The 18,448-nt window shown below is 46.1% G+C and overlaps 1 protein-coding gene across 3 annotated transcripts; it reads right to left on the bottom strand.

The window, feature by feature from the left end:
• Window positions 1–538: 538 nt before the first annotated feature.
• Window positions 539–18,434, bottom strand: LOC8037143 (mannose-6-phosphate isomerase). 3 transcript variants are annotated; one of them, XM_029981921.4, is made up of 8 exons: window positions 18,312–18,434; window positions 12,653–12,786; window positions 10,967–11,158; window positions 9,088–9,229; window positions 8,155–8,310; window positions 6,051–6,221; window positions 5,361–5,563; window positions 539–1,175 (listed from the first exon to the last, which is right to left on the bottom strand). In XM_029981921.4, the coding sequence occupies exons 3-8, from the start codon at window positions 11,150–11,152 to the stop codon at window positions 984–986; spliced, it is 1,050 nt and encodes a 349-aa protein (XP_029837781.2). In that variant the 5' UTR covers window positions 11,153–11,158; window positions 12,653–12,786; window positions 18,312–18,434; the 3' UTR covers window positions 539–983. The 3 variants fall into 3 exon arrangements, with proteins under 3 accessions (XP_029837781.2, XP_040072527.1, XP_002404302.3); XM_040216593.1 differs by lacking the exon at window positions 18,312–18,434 and adding an exon at window positions 17,993–18,050; XM_002404258.4 differs by lacking the exon at window positions 18,312–18,434 and adding an exon at window positions 12,956–13,106.
• Between the last annotated feature and the right edge of the window lie 14 nt (window positions 18,435–18,448).

The raw sequence follows: 18,448 nt of genomic DNA, 5'->3' as shown, positions 1-18,448 counted from the left end.
ACTACACGACGCTTAGAATTGATTTCCATCGCCCATCTTTTATTAGCTTTCACTGTAGTGTGCATTCTATAATGTGCACCCCAAGTGATTAGTGACTTCGTACAGATTTTACTGCAGAGGCTATTTACAAATGCAGTTCATAGACGAGGCATGTGAAGTTCATAAGACTCAAGGCATAGGAAGTACTTAAGCTAGTTTCCTTGCTGCTTGGCAAAAAGCTTAGATTGGCACGCATCATTCGCAATAAACTTGCTAATTTCAAAGAAAATGAGTTTGTGCGATGTATACACTGCATTAACAATGGTACTAAGGGTAGAGTTGTATGCAAATAAAAGAAAATACCTTTATTGCTTTTAAATTAAGAGCACTTATCACTACACTGCAATTTCCACAAATCCACTCTGAAAAAATGGCTAGTGATAAAAGTTAATAAATCATACTCAAGTGATGGTGAACGAAGTTTGGTTGGCGTTCGTCGCCCATACCTGTTTGTATTAGTGGTTTGCTGATTTGTACTATGCATTAACACAACCTATTATAAGTTTTTCTTTTTTTAATATCTTCCAAGCACACAAAACAGACGAGCTGTAGAGGTCTTTGGCTTGAATAAAAAGTGTGATGACTTGCATAAGTTTTGGAGAGACCTGTTGAGGGGTGCACATGGTTGCAGTCAAGTGTTCCCAACTACATTTTTGCACAAAAGACAATTATTCTAAACATAAACAGGGATATATGTTTATATATTAAATATGCAATTTCATATTTTCACTATCCCAACACCTCCTACTGGCAGACTTTTCATCAAAGCTCGACGAAAAGCAAGTTTGAATACGGGCCATACGCTTATTGATAAATAGGTTTCTATGAGGAGCACAATATTAAATATGTCGCAAGTACTAGCACCAGATATGGAGATGCCAAGTGGGCACAAATCTCTTTGGGCTTTGTAGTATTTGTAGTTGGAGAGGCAGCCTTGGGGCACCTCAGACTGGACTGAACGCCTGGTAGATCTGCATCGCTTGGCTGGCGGAAATGGTCACTGCCTTGCCCGCGACCAGAAACAGGATGGATCCTCGCTTGGCCGTCTTGGTGCCCACTTTTCCCTCGCCCTCTATCACCAGGAGGATGCTCGCTGAAGGAACACTCTTCGGAGTGTAGGTTCCTCCAGCTGGAACCTGCAGAATGAGGTTGGTTGCCCTTTATCATTTGCAACCAAATTCGATGCCACCTATACTCCCCATTTCAAGATAACTTGGCAAACTGTGGAGGCTGCAGCCCCCATGACCTAATAAGGGTGCCGGAGCAAGGCACGTGATAACACTCCATGGTGAAGGCCACCAGGGCCTCGTTACTGCAACAAAAAGTCCTAGGCTTCCTTTTCTTTTAATGGCAATTGAACTCGCACGATTCCACCCATAACGAGAAGATACAAAGAATATTTAATCATAAATATGAGTTTCAATTATATTGAAAGCAAAAAAGCAATGCCACATTCATATCTGCTTGATTTTTTTCACCTTGTAGCGTCGTGTTGACGATCGCAGTCATAATCGGCAGTTTCAGCTGAAAATGCCACACTGCTCTGTGATTGGCACCCGTCACAGATTCGTGGCTAAAGTGAGCGTATGGTTGTCTCATGAACTGTTCTCACAGTGCTTGCTATTCTAGCAGACGGATATGTTGCTGCGGTGGTTCATCCGAAGTTGGGTAGTATCCGAGCTGACAACTCTTGGCTAGCAGAAGACAGCTGGTTCCTCCGGGCCTCACATTTGGCGTAGTGATACAAATGCTCCCGTGACGTAGGGCTGAGGGGCCCTAACCTCCCGTAGTTCACCAAGTTATCGTGAAATTGAATATAATATCGCTCGCTGCAAACACGGCAGGTGCCGTGTTTGCAAAACAATTGGAGTGTGTGTGCGTTTATCGCAGGTGCCTTTAGAGCCAGGGGAGGGCGAGTACAACAGCGATAACATTTCGCTGATAATAGTCGCAATTGCGCTGGGGGACATTCGGCCGCCCTCCTCGCCACCTGCTCTTTCTTGCCTTCGGTCGCCCATTCCCTCGACGCTCTAAGCCTTTGTGCGCAAGAATGGAGCGGCCGAAGCATACGCTGGAGCAAGCAGCGGCTGCTCAACAGCGTAACCGCACCCGCGAGAAAGAATGTTGTCTATGTGTAGGCGCCGACGGTGTCAATCTGGGTGTTAGGATGGAACATACTTGACGTCAAGATTGCACTGTGCGTGACATGAAGCAGCATGTAGAAGAGAATGTTACAGACTGAAGAATGGACTCGCTGGTGCGACTGAGCGAACTGTGCAGTGTTGTGCGAGAGTGTGTTTGGTGCTAGATGTTCTGCCTGCAATCGGTTGTGGATTATGCAAAACCTGCTGTCATTGCCGGTAGCTTACGAAGCGGTTTTTCAGTCGTCATCCCTGGACGGTAACCTGACTGCCTCCGAGGTGTGTGTGCTACGTGCTTATGCACAAACACTGCTCAACACACAGCATACACATAGCAATCACTGAGCAATGAAAATAAAAATAAAATGTCACATTATTGTGCAATGCAACGTCACCGAAATTTCCACTCAATCACGATGATATCATTGAAATGTTGTACGAGCTGATGCTATCCATTCACATCATGTCTCTTCATTGAATGCGCAATTTTTTTCCCCCCTCTACTCGTAACATTATTTGATGTTTGCTAAACAAATGGAAAAATCATTAAATCTAATAAAACTTCTTTTGCCAGAAAACAGAAAAATAAGTCGGAAATCCTGGTGCTCTACGCTATCCGTACTCAATGTCTATATTTTCGTGCTACCCGTCAGGGCTAGCTCAGTTCCCCCAGTGCTGCACAAGTATGTGGCTTTGTCGTGGATCTCATTCGTGTGCGCTTGTGCAAACTGCCTTGACAGCACTGCGAAAACTATGCTGGCCTTGACAATGTGGCACAAGAAAGCTGAGATCGGATATAGGGCTGGGTATATTGCATAAGTAGGCTCGCGACAATTCAAACTAGGATATTTCGTGCTTCTGGTTAATTAAACAAATTTCAGAATTTTCGTTGTCCCGCTATGTTTTTAAGCCGCTTAATTCGAACGGCGTTTTCGTGTGCTTCATACTTTTTTTTTGTTCTCGCGGCCCCGTTGAGTGCGCTTCTTTCCGAGCACCGTTGCACTGCGGAGAAGCAATACTCGCGGAGCTTGCTTTCGCGAGTGTTGCTTCTCCGCAGTGCACCGGTGCTCGGTGAGAAGCGCACTCAACGGGACTCGAGAGGGCACACATGAGCAATGAAAGCGGGCACCACGCGAAAATTTCCATAGGAACTTGCACGGACGCTGTGACGTGGCGACATGACATAGGTCCACATCACAGCGTCGCGCGCAAGTTGGTATGAAAACTGCCGAGCGATGCGCATTTCCATCGCTCATGTGTACATTAGACAAATTCTTGGCCCAATGAACAAAATTTTCTTTTGAGTTGTCATATGCTGTCTAAACAGCCCATGATAAACAACATTTTTGAGGGATAAATAAACTTGTGCGATACATTTCACAAATATTTCATGAGTGGCATACCTGCTCATGATAAGTAGACCTACCGTAAGATGCCGACGGAGTGCCCACCCCGCTTTTACTGAAAACTGTGTTATTAACGCATAATTTGCAGAATTCCCAAGTTTGAGCAGTGTTAATATAGTGGGCGCTTGAACAAAGTGGGCACTTCCGCGGTATTTTACGGAATGTAGAGGAAACCATCAAATATCTGCTTTGTATGTGTAGCCATTCATATGACAAATCCTATTTTTATTGTGCATCATATTGCCGCGTGCATGACTGAAACGATACGCTTCTCCGTTCATCTAGAAGATTCCTGTACACACTTAACCCGAGCGTAAAAGATAAGGAGGTCAGAATGACCTCTACTAGTCAGTCTCGCCCCAGCGCACGATCCTGCTGTTACATTGCCATCGACTCCTGTGAAACTAGCCTTCTATTTTGTTTTGAGCACAAGTTCGCCCCATTAAAAGTTTAGTTTCCTTCAGTTATTCGTTGCTTGATCAATTGCCATTCGTGACAATATTTAGATGAATTTCTGCTCACTCAAACTTCTGATAATTCAAACGAAATTCGTGGCTTCTGGGAGTTTGAAATAATGAGAGTCCTATCTACATGTGAGCCATGTGCACATTTTATTTTTCTTACTTCCCCTCTTCTTATATTTGTGAGGACAGCAGATGGTACTTTATGATAAATTAAGCCCTTATACTTTGGTCTGTAAGACATTTTCAATATCTGAAAGAAACCTAACAATTGTTATCTTGCATCGAGTGCATATATTTTATATCCCAAGATGTGTACAGCATTATCAAAGGTGCAAGATCTGCTTTGCCATAACGAACACTCAAATGTGCCAGTGCTTTTCAATGCCACGACATCACTGGCAGCCAGGCTTGCAAGTCGGACAGTCCAAACAAACGGAGCTACCGAGCATTCGTTTTGTGCTGAAGCGAGCTTTCAATACATACATAATTGACACCATAAAACTGCTTGTTATCAGTTGGCAACAAATTCTATTGTCCAAAGAGTGAACCCTTGCCTGTTGCTGACATCACTTTTTTATTGTTGCCATAGAGACTTAGTTTGAAAAAAAAAAATGGCAAGGACCAAAATTTTAAGTTCAATAACTTCACAAAAATAATTATTTTGGCATAATATTTGGGTTACTGACTAATTCAGCGATGTATGTTGGTGCATTTGGATAATTTTGAGGCAAATCAGGGAGCATAAAAGAAATGCCGGATTTGATGCCCAGCGTTGCCCGGAAGCAACACATGATTCATTTATTTTCTTCCGCGCCAGGTTTGCCACAATTTGGCGCCCTCCGTCGCAAGGGGTAGGCAACCAGTGCCTAACAGTGGAAGATCCAAATGGATCTTCGAAACATCTCACTCGTCCTTTAAAACCAAAGCTAACAGTGGGTGTGATGATGACGGTGCGAACCAGAGGCCTCAAAACTGCGAAAAGAAAAGCAGGCACAAATATTGCAAATCCGGCTATACTTTTCTCTGCTGCACGAGATTAAAAATACACCCACACCTTCTTCCAGGTCTTAACCGCCTTATAGTTCGACGTGAAGTAGAGTACTGCAAATGCTCAATATTGCTCACGAACAAAATATCAAAAACATGCTTACTACGAAAAAAATTAAACTTTTTTTTCTGAGACCAGATTTCCGTTATTTTGTGTGTTCTAAAACCAACGTCAGGGTTTGTAGGTATCCAGCATTTCGAGTAAAGTTCTGGGCATCAATGGGTTAAGAGTCGAGCCGCCGTCAGAATACCAAAACGGTCACCTGTATCTTGTTGACGGCAAAGTCCGGGATGGGGGGCCGGAAGGAGCAGCACCGGACGTCCGTGGGCGTGGCGGGGAAGCGCACGTCCGGCGCCGGGACGGAGTCATAGCTCAGCATGGAGCACAGCGTGTCCACATCCTTGAACTTGGGCGTCAGCCCCGCCCGCACCACATTGTCCGAGCACGCCATGCACTCGACGCAGTCTGCAACCGTGCCGAAACAAAGAGAACTGAGTCGAGAGTTTTGACGCGATGCCTGGAACGCATCCCCGACTGGCGCGTCTGCCGCATCCCAAAAAGCCGTCCCTCGATTTCCGCCCAGTGACGTCATAAATGTGTCACGCTGTCGATGGTGGTGCCGCAGCGGCAGCGCAGTAATGGATCTGGAAAATGCCTGTCCCACTACAGGTCCCTCTCCAGCTTGACAATCCGCGGAAGCCCCGGCAGACAGGAGTTGGGAACCATTTTGCTGGAACTTCTAGTACCAACCGCCAGAATTGGAACATTCGGCAGCGTGACACTCCGGCTTTCGTGATGTTGCGTGTTGCCCTTTAGGGACCACTTTCGACGCACAGGCATTGTGGGACGTTAAACGCACCAGTCGAAGATGTGTTGCGGGCAACGTAACGTGCGAGTCGAAGCTCGAAACAGCTGCCTAACGTTGGAATGTTGCGGGCTTAGTCACACTCACTTCCGGACACGTAGGCGTGGGGCTCGTTGGCCGCCAGGAACAGTGCTTCCCCAGGCCTCAGCCGGATGAAGTTGAGGAAGAAGACAACGAAGCAACCTATGTCTTCGGGGTACGTTGCATAGATCTTGAGGAACACGTTCGCCAAGTCTTTCGACACCACGCTTGTATTGGCTAGAAAGAGAAATTAACACCAACTAGAAATTATGGTCATCTGGCAACGTCACCTCTACCTCTTAAAAGGTAAACACCTGAGTAGTCCCACATAATACTTAGGTCTGTACCAGAAATGCCTCTATAAGTCTCGTCTGTCTCAGGAGAATTACGTTCAGCATTAGCAGAAGGCCGGCACGGTCTAAGAGATCTGAATATGTCCACCGCTTGCACTTGTCGACTTTCCTGCATGGCAACAATGCACAGGGCAAAGCAGACCCTCCAAATGGAAGGAAAAAATGTAAAGCGGGGATATATTTCTGAGCTGCAGCCCGCATGTTACTATATGCGTATAAAAGGGTGAGTTTTATGTGGTGCAGATTGTCTATTAATACAGACTAGGTAATACTGTAAAATACCAAGCATGCATCCATCTCACAATAGGTGCCTGTCCGCTAGGCAAAGGACGTACAGTCTAAGCTCGTTATAACAGACCTTGATTTTGACCAAGATTTCGGTCTGTTCTAAAAGGAGCATGTTGTATGCAGATATGAAGTTGAGTCAATGGTGCATAGAGGAAAACCAACCGAACTTCACAAATCGGTATGTTATATCCAAACGTCTGTTGTAACCAGGTCTGTTATAATGAGCTTAGACAGTAACGGGCGCCCACCCGAGATTTCAATGCCCGCCTAGCTAACCGAGATGCTCGTCCTTGACGGTTCTCTAAGAATCCCGGTGCAAAGCAGAGAAGCCCAACCTATTGTGTGCCCTTTCTGTCTTTTTACTTATAAAATGTATGTCTCTAACAAGTGCCCTATCACTCAGTTTTCTAAGATAATCTTCAAATTTTGGGTAGTCACTCACCCAGCACTATTTTACGGTCCCTTTTTCTTCTTCTCATAATTGTGGAGACTATTGTGCTGGTAAGCAAATAACTGTTTTTCTAGCTGTCTGGAACCTGAACAAGCTGCCAACGTCATTTGACGATGTGGAAGCCAAAATCTCACCAGGATCTTGGCAATGAGTGCATCTCAAATTATACAGGCGTGATGGCTTTGCAAACAATAAATCATGACCTCTGTACCATAGTGTGCTTCCATTCTCCCATAACATTTGCTCTTTCAAGACATCATTCTTCCTAGGACTTTCGAAGTGCAGACAGTGGAGAATTTGTGGATTGGGCTCCATGTTGCCCATGCCGAAGCCCTCATTCCCTGCCGGTGTGAACAGTTATTGACTCCAACATCTCCAGTGCCAAAGCAGACATTCCCCACCAGTCTTATACCCTTTGGGGGTGTTGTAAACAGCACCGAGGATGGCATACCCAGCTCGCCTACAGGCAAACATCCGTTGAGGTTGGCGTTACAGTACCGAGCTGACATTTCTCACCAAAGAGGCGCCATGGCGCTTGCCCGTGGCCTTATATGGGCACAATATTCTTGGTGGGAGCGAGGGGGGTCGGGAAACAAAGGGGTACGGCTGGCTAAACAAGGAAGCATTAGGCGGGGACCTAGACAATCTTGATTTGACAGTCTTCAGTTAGGGGCTGGAGTTACAAGTCTTTGAAAGACACTCTCCATGGGGTCTCTATCAGGAGGCTTCATTGACTCATAAATAGTCTTTAATAAGGGGTCTCGATTGAAGTCTTTATGGAGAGAGTCATTCAGCTGCAGCCGCCACTGGAGGAGAATGTGACTTAGGGCAAAGGGATGCGAGTTATTAAAACTGTTTGATTGCATCTGCTGTGTTGTGCGACTTCCTTGGGAATGACTGGATTGTGGCCTGAAAGAATTGGGTGTAGTATAAGCTCTAATGATCCCACGAGACTACCCAACAAAAACAAGTCTTTTTCTGCCTAAGCTAGCCCTCACAGACTATACTCTAATGCGGGCAATATACTCCCGAAAATAAGGAAGTATATGCAGAAATATCCGGGCGAGTGGTGTCTCACCGCTATTTCGAAGCCTGTCGGCCATCTTCTTAAGCATCGGAATGAAGACATCCGGAGAAGTGGTCATCAGCTTGCGGAAGCACCTCTGGAGGGCCTCCTTGTCCGCCAGCGGCCGCTCCGCCTCTGCTCCAAGGATGGCCTTCAGCTCCGGCAGGCCTGGACTTTTCATGGTTGGGGGCCAGGGGTTACATAGACGACAAGTCCCCCAAAACTATAAATCAGCAGGAGTAAGAAAGGATACGCATCTTTGCAGAAGACGTTCACTGGAACAGGGATGAGCGAACTTTGTGATATCAAAACGTCCAAAGTTCTGGTACCGGAGGGTTTGTTAGCACCACCCTTCATCAACCAGCGACTTGCCACTATTCATTTTATTTTTTCCCCCAACGTGGAAATAGAATCCACACCACGGCCTAGAGCAGGGGTTGTCAACCACTGATGCTTCAGGCTCTTTCTGGATCAGCAGAATTGATAGGGGACCCCATCCACTAGGAGGGAGTGGGGGTGGTATTAGATGACTACAATGACAAAAGAGTAAATAAAAGAAACTAAATGCGTGCAAACCAAATTTGAAGTTTAGAAATGGAGGATAACCAACCCCATTCCCTTGATGTACATGGTTTGGTCTATTTAGCTATGTGGGACAGTCAGTATCAATACAACAGAAATGTATCGCTATGTTGGACTGATGAGCAAGGGCTTTGGGGGGGGAACCCAAGAAGGCCTCCAGAGACCAGCATTCGAGAACAACTCTTCTAGAAGATTACATTCTGTTGCAAACTTTTGATTCTTCCCACAATGGCTTCTGGAAATTCTAACATATCAAATTCATCCCTGCAAGCTACGCCTGCCTCTGTCCAAGAATTGATCCGTGCGATTTATGCCGTGGTTCTGTCGCTTCTGTGAGCCATAAACCTTTGCCACCCCAATTACCTTTGATGAGTTCAGTGATCTCCTGTAGGGGTCTGAAGTTGCAGAATGCGTCAAACTCGGTGAGAGCAATTGCAATCTCGGGCTTGTGGTTTGGGTCAGGGTACTTGTCCGGCCGAGTGCTGTGAAGGAGTTCAGCTAGACCCTGCAAACATGGGCAGAAACACTACTCAGCTGCATAGCACTGGCACAGGAAATCACACTTTGAAAACCCTTGCCATATGTAAAATCAACAATCATTGCACTGACTCTCGCGTGTGAGCCGGGTACTCGGACATTCTCAAGAAATTCTCGAAGTATCCTAGTTGGAAGAAAAAGCTGTTTACCCAATTGTTAAGTGCTAATCGGCCACGTTTAACACAGATATTCTGGGTGACAGAAAGCAGAGACTGTATACCATGCTGCATCTTCCTGTCGAACAACTCGCATTGCCAGAACGTGTCGGTGGGAGAGCAGCCCATTAAGCCTGACCCCCACATTGGCACTTGAGTGACTCTGTTGCATGTGCTTATGAGGAGAACACAAACTGGCTCCACTTACCGGGTATTTCTGGAACTCTTCCGATCCCCGTATAAATTTCACGCATCATCCTTCCCCCAATCATGTTTTGGAATTGTTTGGACAATGTTATCAGCGACAATATCTCACGGACAGTGCAAATATTGCAAAACCTTCCGTCTAGTTATAGGCTGACCGGAAGTGTTCCAGGGTCACCTCATAGAAGGTGCCAGTGTGCGAGTGTGTTCCCTAGTATGCCTAGACCGGAATGTTTCCAACTGCTCCATCGGGGTCATGTGATTTACGGGACACATTCACAATACAAACTAAAAGAATAAGAAACAAATTCTTGAAAAAAAGTTTAATATGAAAAATGCTATATTTACATCCACCAATATCTAGAAAGTATTCCCAGAAGGTTGCATTACTTTATTCTGAATATAGTTATTTTTATATTAACTATTTTCGGTACAGCAATGCTAAAGAAAAGGTAGAGGTTGGAGCACTTTTGAACGCGTTTTTCTCCGTTCCACTTTTTGGCATAAATTTCACTCTAGGAAAACTATCATTTGGTAATGGGACAAAAGGAATGACTCACTCATGGTTTTCCCTTTTGGAATATAATGGGCGATGCAACTGTGGTATTGTTTTATTTACTTTGTGGATGTCTTTTATAAAAGATGTTAGTATTTTGTCAGCACAGAGAAGGCAAAAAATTAATTTGGACTTTTCAAGGCAATGTTAGCGGAAAATAAATTACTTTTTGGAAATTTTGCTTTCATAGCTGCACTCTCCAGGCATTCTTCTGCTTATTTAGGGAAGAAAAATGTTAGGTAATACATGTTTCGTAACGACAATTTTCCTAAACAATGTCAGTGTGTTCCTGATAAAAACGACTATAATTTCTTTTACAACTCACACACATTGCATTTTGCCTCGCAACTGCCAGTATATGCTGTAAATTTCATTCGTAGTAAGGCAAAGGTTAAAAAATTTATTGTTTTGTGTAGTGTTCCCGTGAAATAATTTCGAGCTGCGATAAATGATCTTAGATTGGGATTTTATTAATTGCACATAGTTTAGTGGGTCAAAAGAAGGTGGGGCTAAATCATTTCATTATCCCTTTAATTATTTGCAAGCAACTCTAAGCTTTGCTCCGCATCTCCGCCTGCTATCCCTCTTGCCACAAGGCGACGCACGCAAGCTCACGAGCAACCAATCTGTGCAGGAGGCGTCTGCCATTAAACTGCAAACACTCTCCACGGTTTTAGTCGCTCCCTCTCTTAAGTCTCTACTCTCTACTGTTCCCTCATCACAAGTGGCTGTAATGCAGTCGATCACACCCAAGTGCAAATGTGCGAGCCAGCCTTCAGACGGTATATACCTTTGTGGGGTGTGCCTGTATCGACAGTGCTGTGTCTACGGAGAGCACCTTGAAGAGGAAAGGGAGCTGGCCCCCGAAGGCCCCCCGAACGCTCTCGCCCAGGCTCTCGGGGTGCTCGGAGATCCAGTCGGCCAGGGTCTGGTTCGTGCCTTTGACCTTGCTTGGACAGGTCGGGTGCGTGCCCATCCACAGCTGCGAGAGCGCTCTCTTGTTTGTCGTGAAAACACTACGCAGCGAAATCGTTGGAACTGTGGCAGAATAAACACCAAGCGTGTTTGTGCATTGAATAGATGCATACACATGGCTCGAACTGACATCACATCAGCTGTTACTGTGGTCCTCTTGCAGCTGAGCATGTTCGGCGTCCGCCTATATAAAAGGCGCGCTGGGAGCATGTGGCCAAGATGGCAGATGGTAGGGGCGCTGCTCGCGCTTTGGGCAATTCTATACGATGCTTCGAGGGAATGGGAAGGTGCTTCATCAGTGTGCACAAACTGAGACTTTTTTTAGATTCGTTCCTCCTGGAGTGATATATGGAACTATTCACAATGCAAGTAGGGTTTTGCCAGTCACTGTCTCAAACCGAGGGAGCCTTTCATGTTGGAGGAGACTGTGCCTGGTGCAGCATATGTCTTGCACCTCAGAATCCTAGGCAAGAAGACATAAAAATCATGACGACCACCAGCATATGGTGTGATGACATAATGCACAAGAGCTGACCCTCTAGAGTAGTGGTTCCCAACCACTAATGTTTCAAGGATTCCATCTAGAATGGCAAAAGTGATGAGGGTCCACAGTGGGGGGGAGAGGGGGTATTGGACGATTACAATGACAAAAGTCAACTTTTGAAGCGACTTTGAAGCCCTCAAATGGAGAATAATCAGCCCTAGTCACTCGGCACACACGATTTGGTCTTTTAGCTTTGTTAAATAGCCAAAATCAATAAAAATATTGGCTTCGGGGACTATAAGGAGACCTTCAAGAGCGCTATGCCACATGGCGGGACCAAGTGGAACCAAGGAACCGGGACAACGCCGCCTGCTGCGATTGGTTAGCGCCGCTGACCAACTGCAGCAGACGACTTTGTCCCAGTCCCTCAATCCCACCGTGTAGCATAAGGCCCCTGGTGCCCCAAAGGGTGGGTGGACCCCCATTTGACAACCTCTGCTCCAGAGAGTGAAGACAACACAGCACAACTTGAAACCCCAAGGGAAACAATCATCATGCAAAAAACTATATTTTTGAGTTTGTTTGATTTTTGTAATGAAACATATGCAACTGTACTATCACTTCAATTATAAAAAAATGAGCTATGTTCCTCACATCCACTGTAGGTATGTGCGAATACTCGAGTGCCCCGCCATGCATGTGTGCTTTCCTTTATTTATAGTTTTCCTTAAACATATGACCTTACAATATGGAACGCAGTGGAAGCTACGAGCCATCTCCCCAGCCAATCCGGTGCTGTGAGCATGCCACGTGACTAATCGCCCCCGTGAGTCACTGCCAGTCACTGCGCTCCTTCCGGAGGTCACATGACACTTACACTACGTTGGATTCGCTCCGATGACGCGTAGCGTCTTCTGCGCGGTTCATCCCATTATGAGCTTACTTTTTTTTTTTTTTTTGTCCAAGTTTTTAGGGGAAATTACGAGTGGTCAGAAGCCAACCTTCTCGAGTCCTTACCTCGGCATACGTGGTCCTTTCGTCGACATCGCTCAGGTGACCGCCTTGAGATGCAAGCTGCGCCACTAGGCTGGACTGGCCCTTCTTGCCCCAGTGATAAGTCTGCACGGGACAGCTCAGCTCTAGCACGATGACTGCGGGGGAAAAGGGGGACAAAGTATTACTTTTATGTCCAGCGTAGAGATTAGAGCGATAAGTACGAGCGGCCTTGCATGTAGCCCGCGTACAAGCTGTTGTAAAATTGTAGCCGTTCCAGCTGATTGCGCGGCTGCTTGGTGTTCCAGTCCGGGTACTATGTCTCACCTTCCGCCATAAGGTAGCTTTGTTTCGGTGTTTCTCTTTTCTTTTATCTGTACCTGGAACGATTTTCTCCGACAGTGTTCCCCAGCGCTGCAAGGTTGAGGCTGGAGCGCTTGAATCAACGCTTTCAAAATTAAATAGACAAAAAAAGAATAAAGGTCGGATGGATGGATGGATGAATACGGCTGAGCCCTTTGGATCGGGCGGTAGCTTACGCCACCTAGCCATTGTGTTTTACCATTTAAGCTTAGAATATTTAAATGTGAAATCTATATTCACTCCGCAGTGCAAAGAAAGTGAGGCTATGAAACCCCCTTGCCATCAGTGGATAAGAAAATACCTAGTTTTCTCTCGATTTCTGCCACCATTCACTTAATCTTTGCTTGGTAATCTCTACAGTCTTGAAATCCACTCTCCCTTCGCTGTCTCTAAAACCCAATGACTTTATTAAATCTATGTTGTCTTCGGTAGGCATAGGGTGAAGCCCTTTACAGTAGAGTATCAAGTGCTCAGCCGTCTCGTCCTCCTCTCCACAAGCAGTGCACACTGTATCAATTTCCTGGTACTTCACTCTGTATGTTCTGGTTCGCAGAACACCCGTTCTTGCCTCAAACAGCAATGAGCTTCCCCTAGAATTGTCATAAATGCTTTCTTTGGCAATAACTCTTTTGTTTAATCTATAGCTTTCCAGAGCCGTCTTTGTCTGCATTCCCTCTAGCCACCAATCTCTTTCTGTGGCCTTAACTTTCTTCTTAACTGAGACTTGCTCTTCCGTATCTTCGCTATAGCCCAAAAACTTTCCTCTTAATTTCCTAGTGCGCTGTCTCCACTTTGTGTCTACACTCCTCATGTATAAATAGCTGAAAACCTTTCGTGCCCATTGCTCCCCGTCCATTTGCCTCAACCTATCCTCAAATTCTACCTTGCTCACCGCTTCCCTGCTCTCAAATGATGCCCATCCCATGTCTCCTTGTACTCCCTGGTTTGGCGTTTTGCAATGTGCCCCCAAAGCCAGTCTACCTACTCCGCGCTGTTTTATTTCTAGTCTCGCATGCACTTCGGATTTCATGCATAGCACTGCGTTCCCAAAAGTCAAGCCAGGCACCATGACCCCTTTCCAAATCTCTCTCACCACCTCATACCTGTTGTAATTCCAAAGTGCTCTATTTTTCATTACAGCTGCATTTCTGTTGCCCTTACCTATTATATACTTTTCATGGTCTCTGAGATATTCTGCACCATCACATATCCATACTCCTAGATACTTGTATTTACTAGCTCTCTCAACTGTAATATTCTGTATCTTCAGCCTCTCAACTTCATCCTCGTTAAAAATCATGACTGCCGATTTTTCGCTACTGAATTCTAAACCTAATTCCTCTCCTTCCCTACCACAGATGCTCATTAATTCCTGCAACTCTGTCCTGTTGTTAGCCATTAGTACAATATCATCCGCATACATCAATCCCGGTAAGGATTGCTGAATTTTTTGGCCTAGCTTACTGTAAGAAAGGTTGAACCCAAGCCCACTTTTCTCTAGTCTATCCTCCAATCCTCTCAGATACAACATAAACAGCAAAGGCGATAACGGGCACCCCTGCCTAAGGCCTCGTCTTATCTCTATTTTCCCTGTCGCCTTTCCTTCCCATGTTATAATCACCTTGTTATCTTTGTAAATGTTCCTTAATATTGCTGTTAGTCCTTCATCTAGGTTTAAGTTCTCCATTATGTCCCACAGGTTTCTTTGGTTCACATTGTCATAGGCACCCTTGATATCCAGAAATGCCAGCCAGAGCTGTCTGTTTTCTTTTTGCGCTATTTCTATACACTGTGTTAGAGAAAATAAATTGTCCTCCAACCTTCTTTGTTTTCGAAACCCATTCTGTAATTCGCCCAGTATGCCCTCGCAATCTACCCATTCCTCCAGTCTGTTCTTTATAATCTGCATTACCAACCTGTAAATAACCGGTGTCACGGTTATAGGACGATAATTCCTAATATCAGACTTATCTCCCTTTCCCTTATATATCATACTCATCCTACTAAGCCTCCATTCATCTGGAATATTTCCTTTTGTTATGATGGTACTCACTACCTCCCTTAGTTTTGCCTTAGATTTAGGACCCAAATTCTTCACCAGCTTGATAGGGATACCATCTGTGCCTGTCGACGTGCCACTAGGGACTCTTCGTTCCGCCTTTTCCCATTCTCTTTGTCCAAAATCCGCGATGTCACAAACTGGACTGCTACTTCCTTCGGTTCTCCTATCTTCCACATGTAACCGTTCCCGAAATTTCTCCTCCATCACTGCTCCTATATATTGTATCGCATCATCTCCCTCTAATTGATCTCCCTGATGCGAGAGTATGAACCTCTGTCTAGCTTGCGTTGTTTCACCGAGTGAGTTCAAGTGCTCCCAAAACTTCTTGGCAGCGTTTCTATCTTTCTTACTTACATTACTCATCCATTCCTCACCCTTTCTCTGAATTTTCGCATTGATCAAACTGGATGCCTCTCGGCGACATGTTATAAAATTGTCCCATTTTCTTTTTACTTCCGTTTCGGACTCCCCACTACGCTTGGAATACCTGTGTTCTCTAGAGGCTTCCTGACGTTTTTGTATCGCTTGCTTCACTTCTTTGTCCCACCAGCTTTTTGGTCTATGTCCTTGCTTCCCCTTTCGTTTACTCTTAACTTTGTCTAGTTCTAGAGCAAAAAGCCTAGTTAGGCTCTCATAGGTCCAATCTGTATGCCGGTGCCCTGAAACTGCTGCCTCTATTCTTTCAACAACTATTTCCAACTCTTTGTCGCTGCAGAAAGTTTGCTTTGAATTATGTTGTCTAGTTTCAGGATTTACTTCTCTGGCAAAATTCAGCTTAATACGTTTGTGATCACTACCAAGACTTTTGGAACCTTCTTCATCTATTTTCATTACTTGTAACTTACCATATATTTTGTGTGACATGAGTACGTAATCTATAGTTGAATGCAGATTGCCAGTTTCCCAAGTTATGTGCCCGTCACACTTCTGACTGGTATTACATAAAACTAAGTCATGTTTTTCCACCAGTTCTAGTAATATGCTTCCAGTTGAGTCCGTATACCCATCCAGACCCTCAATATGGGCATTCATGTCTCCCATAATAATTATTTCGGAGCCTTCCTCTAGTTCACTAATGTCTCTTGATATGCAATCAATCATTTTTCTGTTTTCCTCTTTAGCACCTGTCCCTGTCCATAAGTAAACCACTCCAAGAACTGTTGATTCCCCAGCGACTTTTCCTTTCAGCCACAAATGTTCGGCGCACTCCTTTCTGATCCTTTGAAAGTTCATATTCTTCTTAATAAAGGCTCCAATTCCACCTCCCTTCCTCGTTCCCTCCATTCTGTTGCATTCTTCCCACACATAGTCAGGGTTGCAAGGTGGCTGCTCCATGTCTCTGAGATGTGTTTCCACAAACCCATACACCATTAAATCCTCCTTTCTTAGTTGCTCCTCTACCTCTTCCCATTTTAACCTATTTCTACCACCCTGCATGTTAATATATCCAATGTCTGATTGTGCTGTTTTTTTATACCTGTTCTTACGTTTTCTCCTCTTTTTAACCCTGGGTGCCTCTCCTGACTTCGTTGGGTTTCCAATTACTTCAGTGCCCCCAGGGCCCTCGGTCCCCCCAAAAAAGCAGTCACCGTGCGGCCCATCCTATCCCCCACCCTGTAACCCGTGGCCTCACTGTAGTGAATGCCATCTGCAAAAGGGCGGGAGCCAGCCTCGTACACCTCTCTGTTTACTTCCATTACGTCGTACCGAAGCTGTCGACTCATACCCTTAATTACTCCGTTGGCTTCGACAACCCTCCTCTCCGTTAACCCGGACTGCCCCCGAACTTCTGGAATGGTGCACACAACCACATGCACATTCTCAGACACGTCCCTCAGCTTACGTATTCCCACGTTTAGCTGCTTTCCGAGGTTCTGGCTCCTACCCTTCAGCACATCATTAAGCCCCGCATGAACTATTACTAGGTTCCTTCCCTCCCGGTTATCCCACACCCCCTCACGTGCTGCGGTCATAGCATCCACCATACACTTCCCTGGCTGGACCTCTACGGTTACCCTCTGGTCTCCCTTCACCCTGTTATGTACACCCCTCCTAACCCGTGCTACGTTAGAGCTCCCCACTACCAGTACCCTAGATCCCCCTGGTGCCTGCGCGCCTTTGTCCTGCGACTTATCTCCTGTCACCTGACTGCCCGACGCCTGCTGCTCGAAGGCGCCATTGAGCTGAGGTTCAATCAGCTCTCCAGCGTCGTCGAGCCCGCCTGCCAACAGGCCGGACTCCCGACCACCAGGGACCCCAGCCTGCAGACTGGTGGTTCGTCCCGCTAGAACTGACACTTCCTCCTTTCTTCCCTCGCTACTCTCCCTCGCTCGAATTACCCCTTCCAGGCGCTCTACCTTACTGTCACACTCCCTCTTACGCTCCTCTAAACCCGCCTTCCATACTTCCCCCAGCTCTTCCGCCTGCTTCTCGAGGCCGACCCGCTGCTCCCTCTCATGATTAAGCTGCCTAGTCAGCTCCTCTACCTGGGCCTCGAGACCCACCCGCTTCTCTCCTTCTGCCTTAAGCTGGGCCTCAATCTCCCGAAATCTACCCTCCCATTCCCCAGTTACCTGCTGAAGCTTCACACAAAGCCGACACTCGAAACTCACCTCCGCCGCCACCTCCAGGCTCCCGAAACCCGTCTCCTCCAGGTAACACCACCTCCCACACCCCTCGCACTGCACCAACTCGTCCCCACCCTTGTCATGCCGACCCAAATCTAGACCCATGTCTAGACCGGGAACAAACCGTCCCTTCCCGCCAAAAATTCAAACAGAGCCTACTTTGCGAAACTAACGTTAACTGCTGCTGTTCAAACCTAATACTGCTACCGCATAGTCACTTCCAATCAACTCTCAAAAAAAGAGAGAGAAAAGAAGAAAAACTGGCACTTAGCTTCGGATGCTCGAGGAGAACCAGGAAACACGTCCGCTCACCGCAACTCAGTCGACTCAGTCGCTTTTCTGCGTGGTTGGTGCTGCCATCTGGTGTCATTCGTACGAATTTTCCCTCAGCTTTCGGTGGTGGTGGTGGTGGAAAACCTCTTTATTGGTCCTGCGAAAGCCCCTACCCGTAAAACCAATAACACTTTCTTTGTTCCCTGCAAAAACATGCAAAATATCTTCATAAAAGCGCTACTGGCAGCAGCTACGGTGCTTCATGCATGTTTTTTTTCTTGTGCCCGGAGTCCCTGAACTCGATTATGAGAATTAAAGCCATTAAAGCGATCGAAAGCCGGTAAAAGTGCAAGCTCACGCGAATTTTCTCCGATTCTCCACGTATCTCAACATTTCTGAAGAACGGAACACAATTTGCCACCGAACAAAACATCGCGGGGGAGATGTTTTTCGGCAGGGCAGGCGGGCAGGCACTCCGACGATAGCGTTGTCCCG

This window comes from Ixodes scapularis, unplaced genomic scaffold (assembly GCF_016920785.2).
Source record: "Ixodes scapularis isolate PalLabHiFi unplaced genomic scaffold, ASM1692078v2 PGA_scaffold5__190_contigs__length_132052651, whole genome shotgun sequence".
NCBI lineage: Eukaryota > Metazoa > Arthropoda > Arachnida > Ixodida > Ixodidae > Ixodes > Ixodes scapularis.
This window is presented reverse-complemented; position numbering and strand designations above follow the sequence as displayed.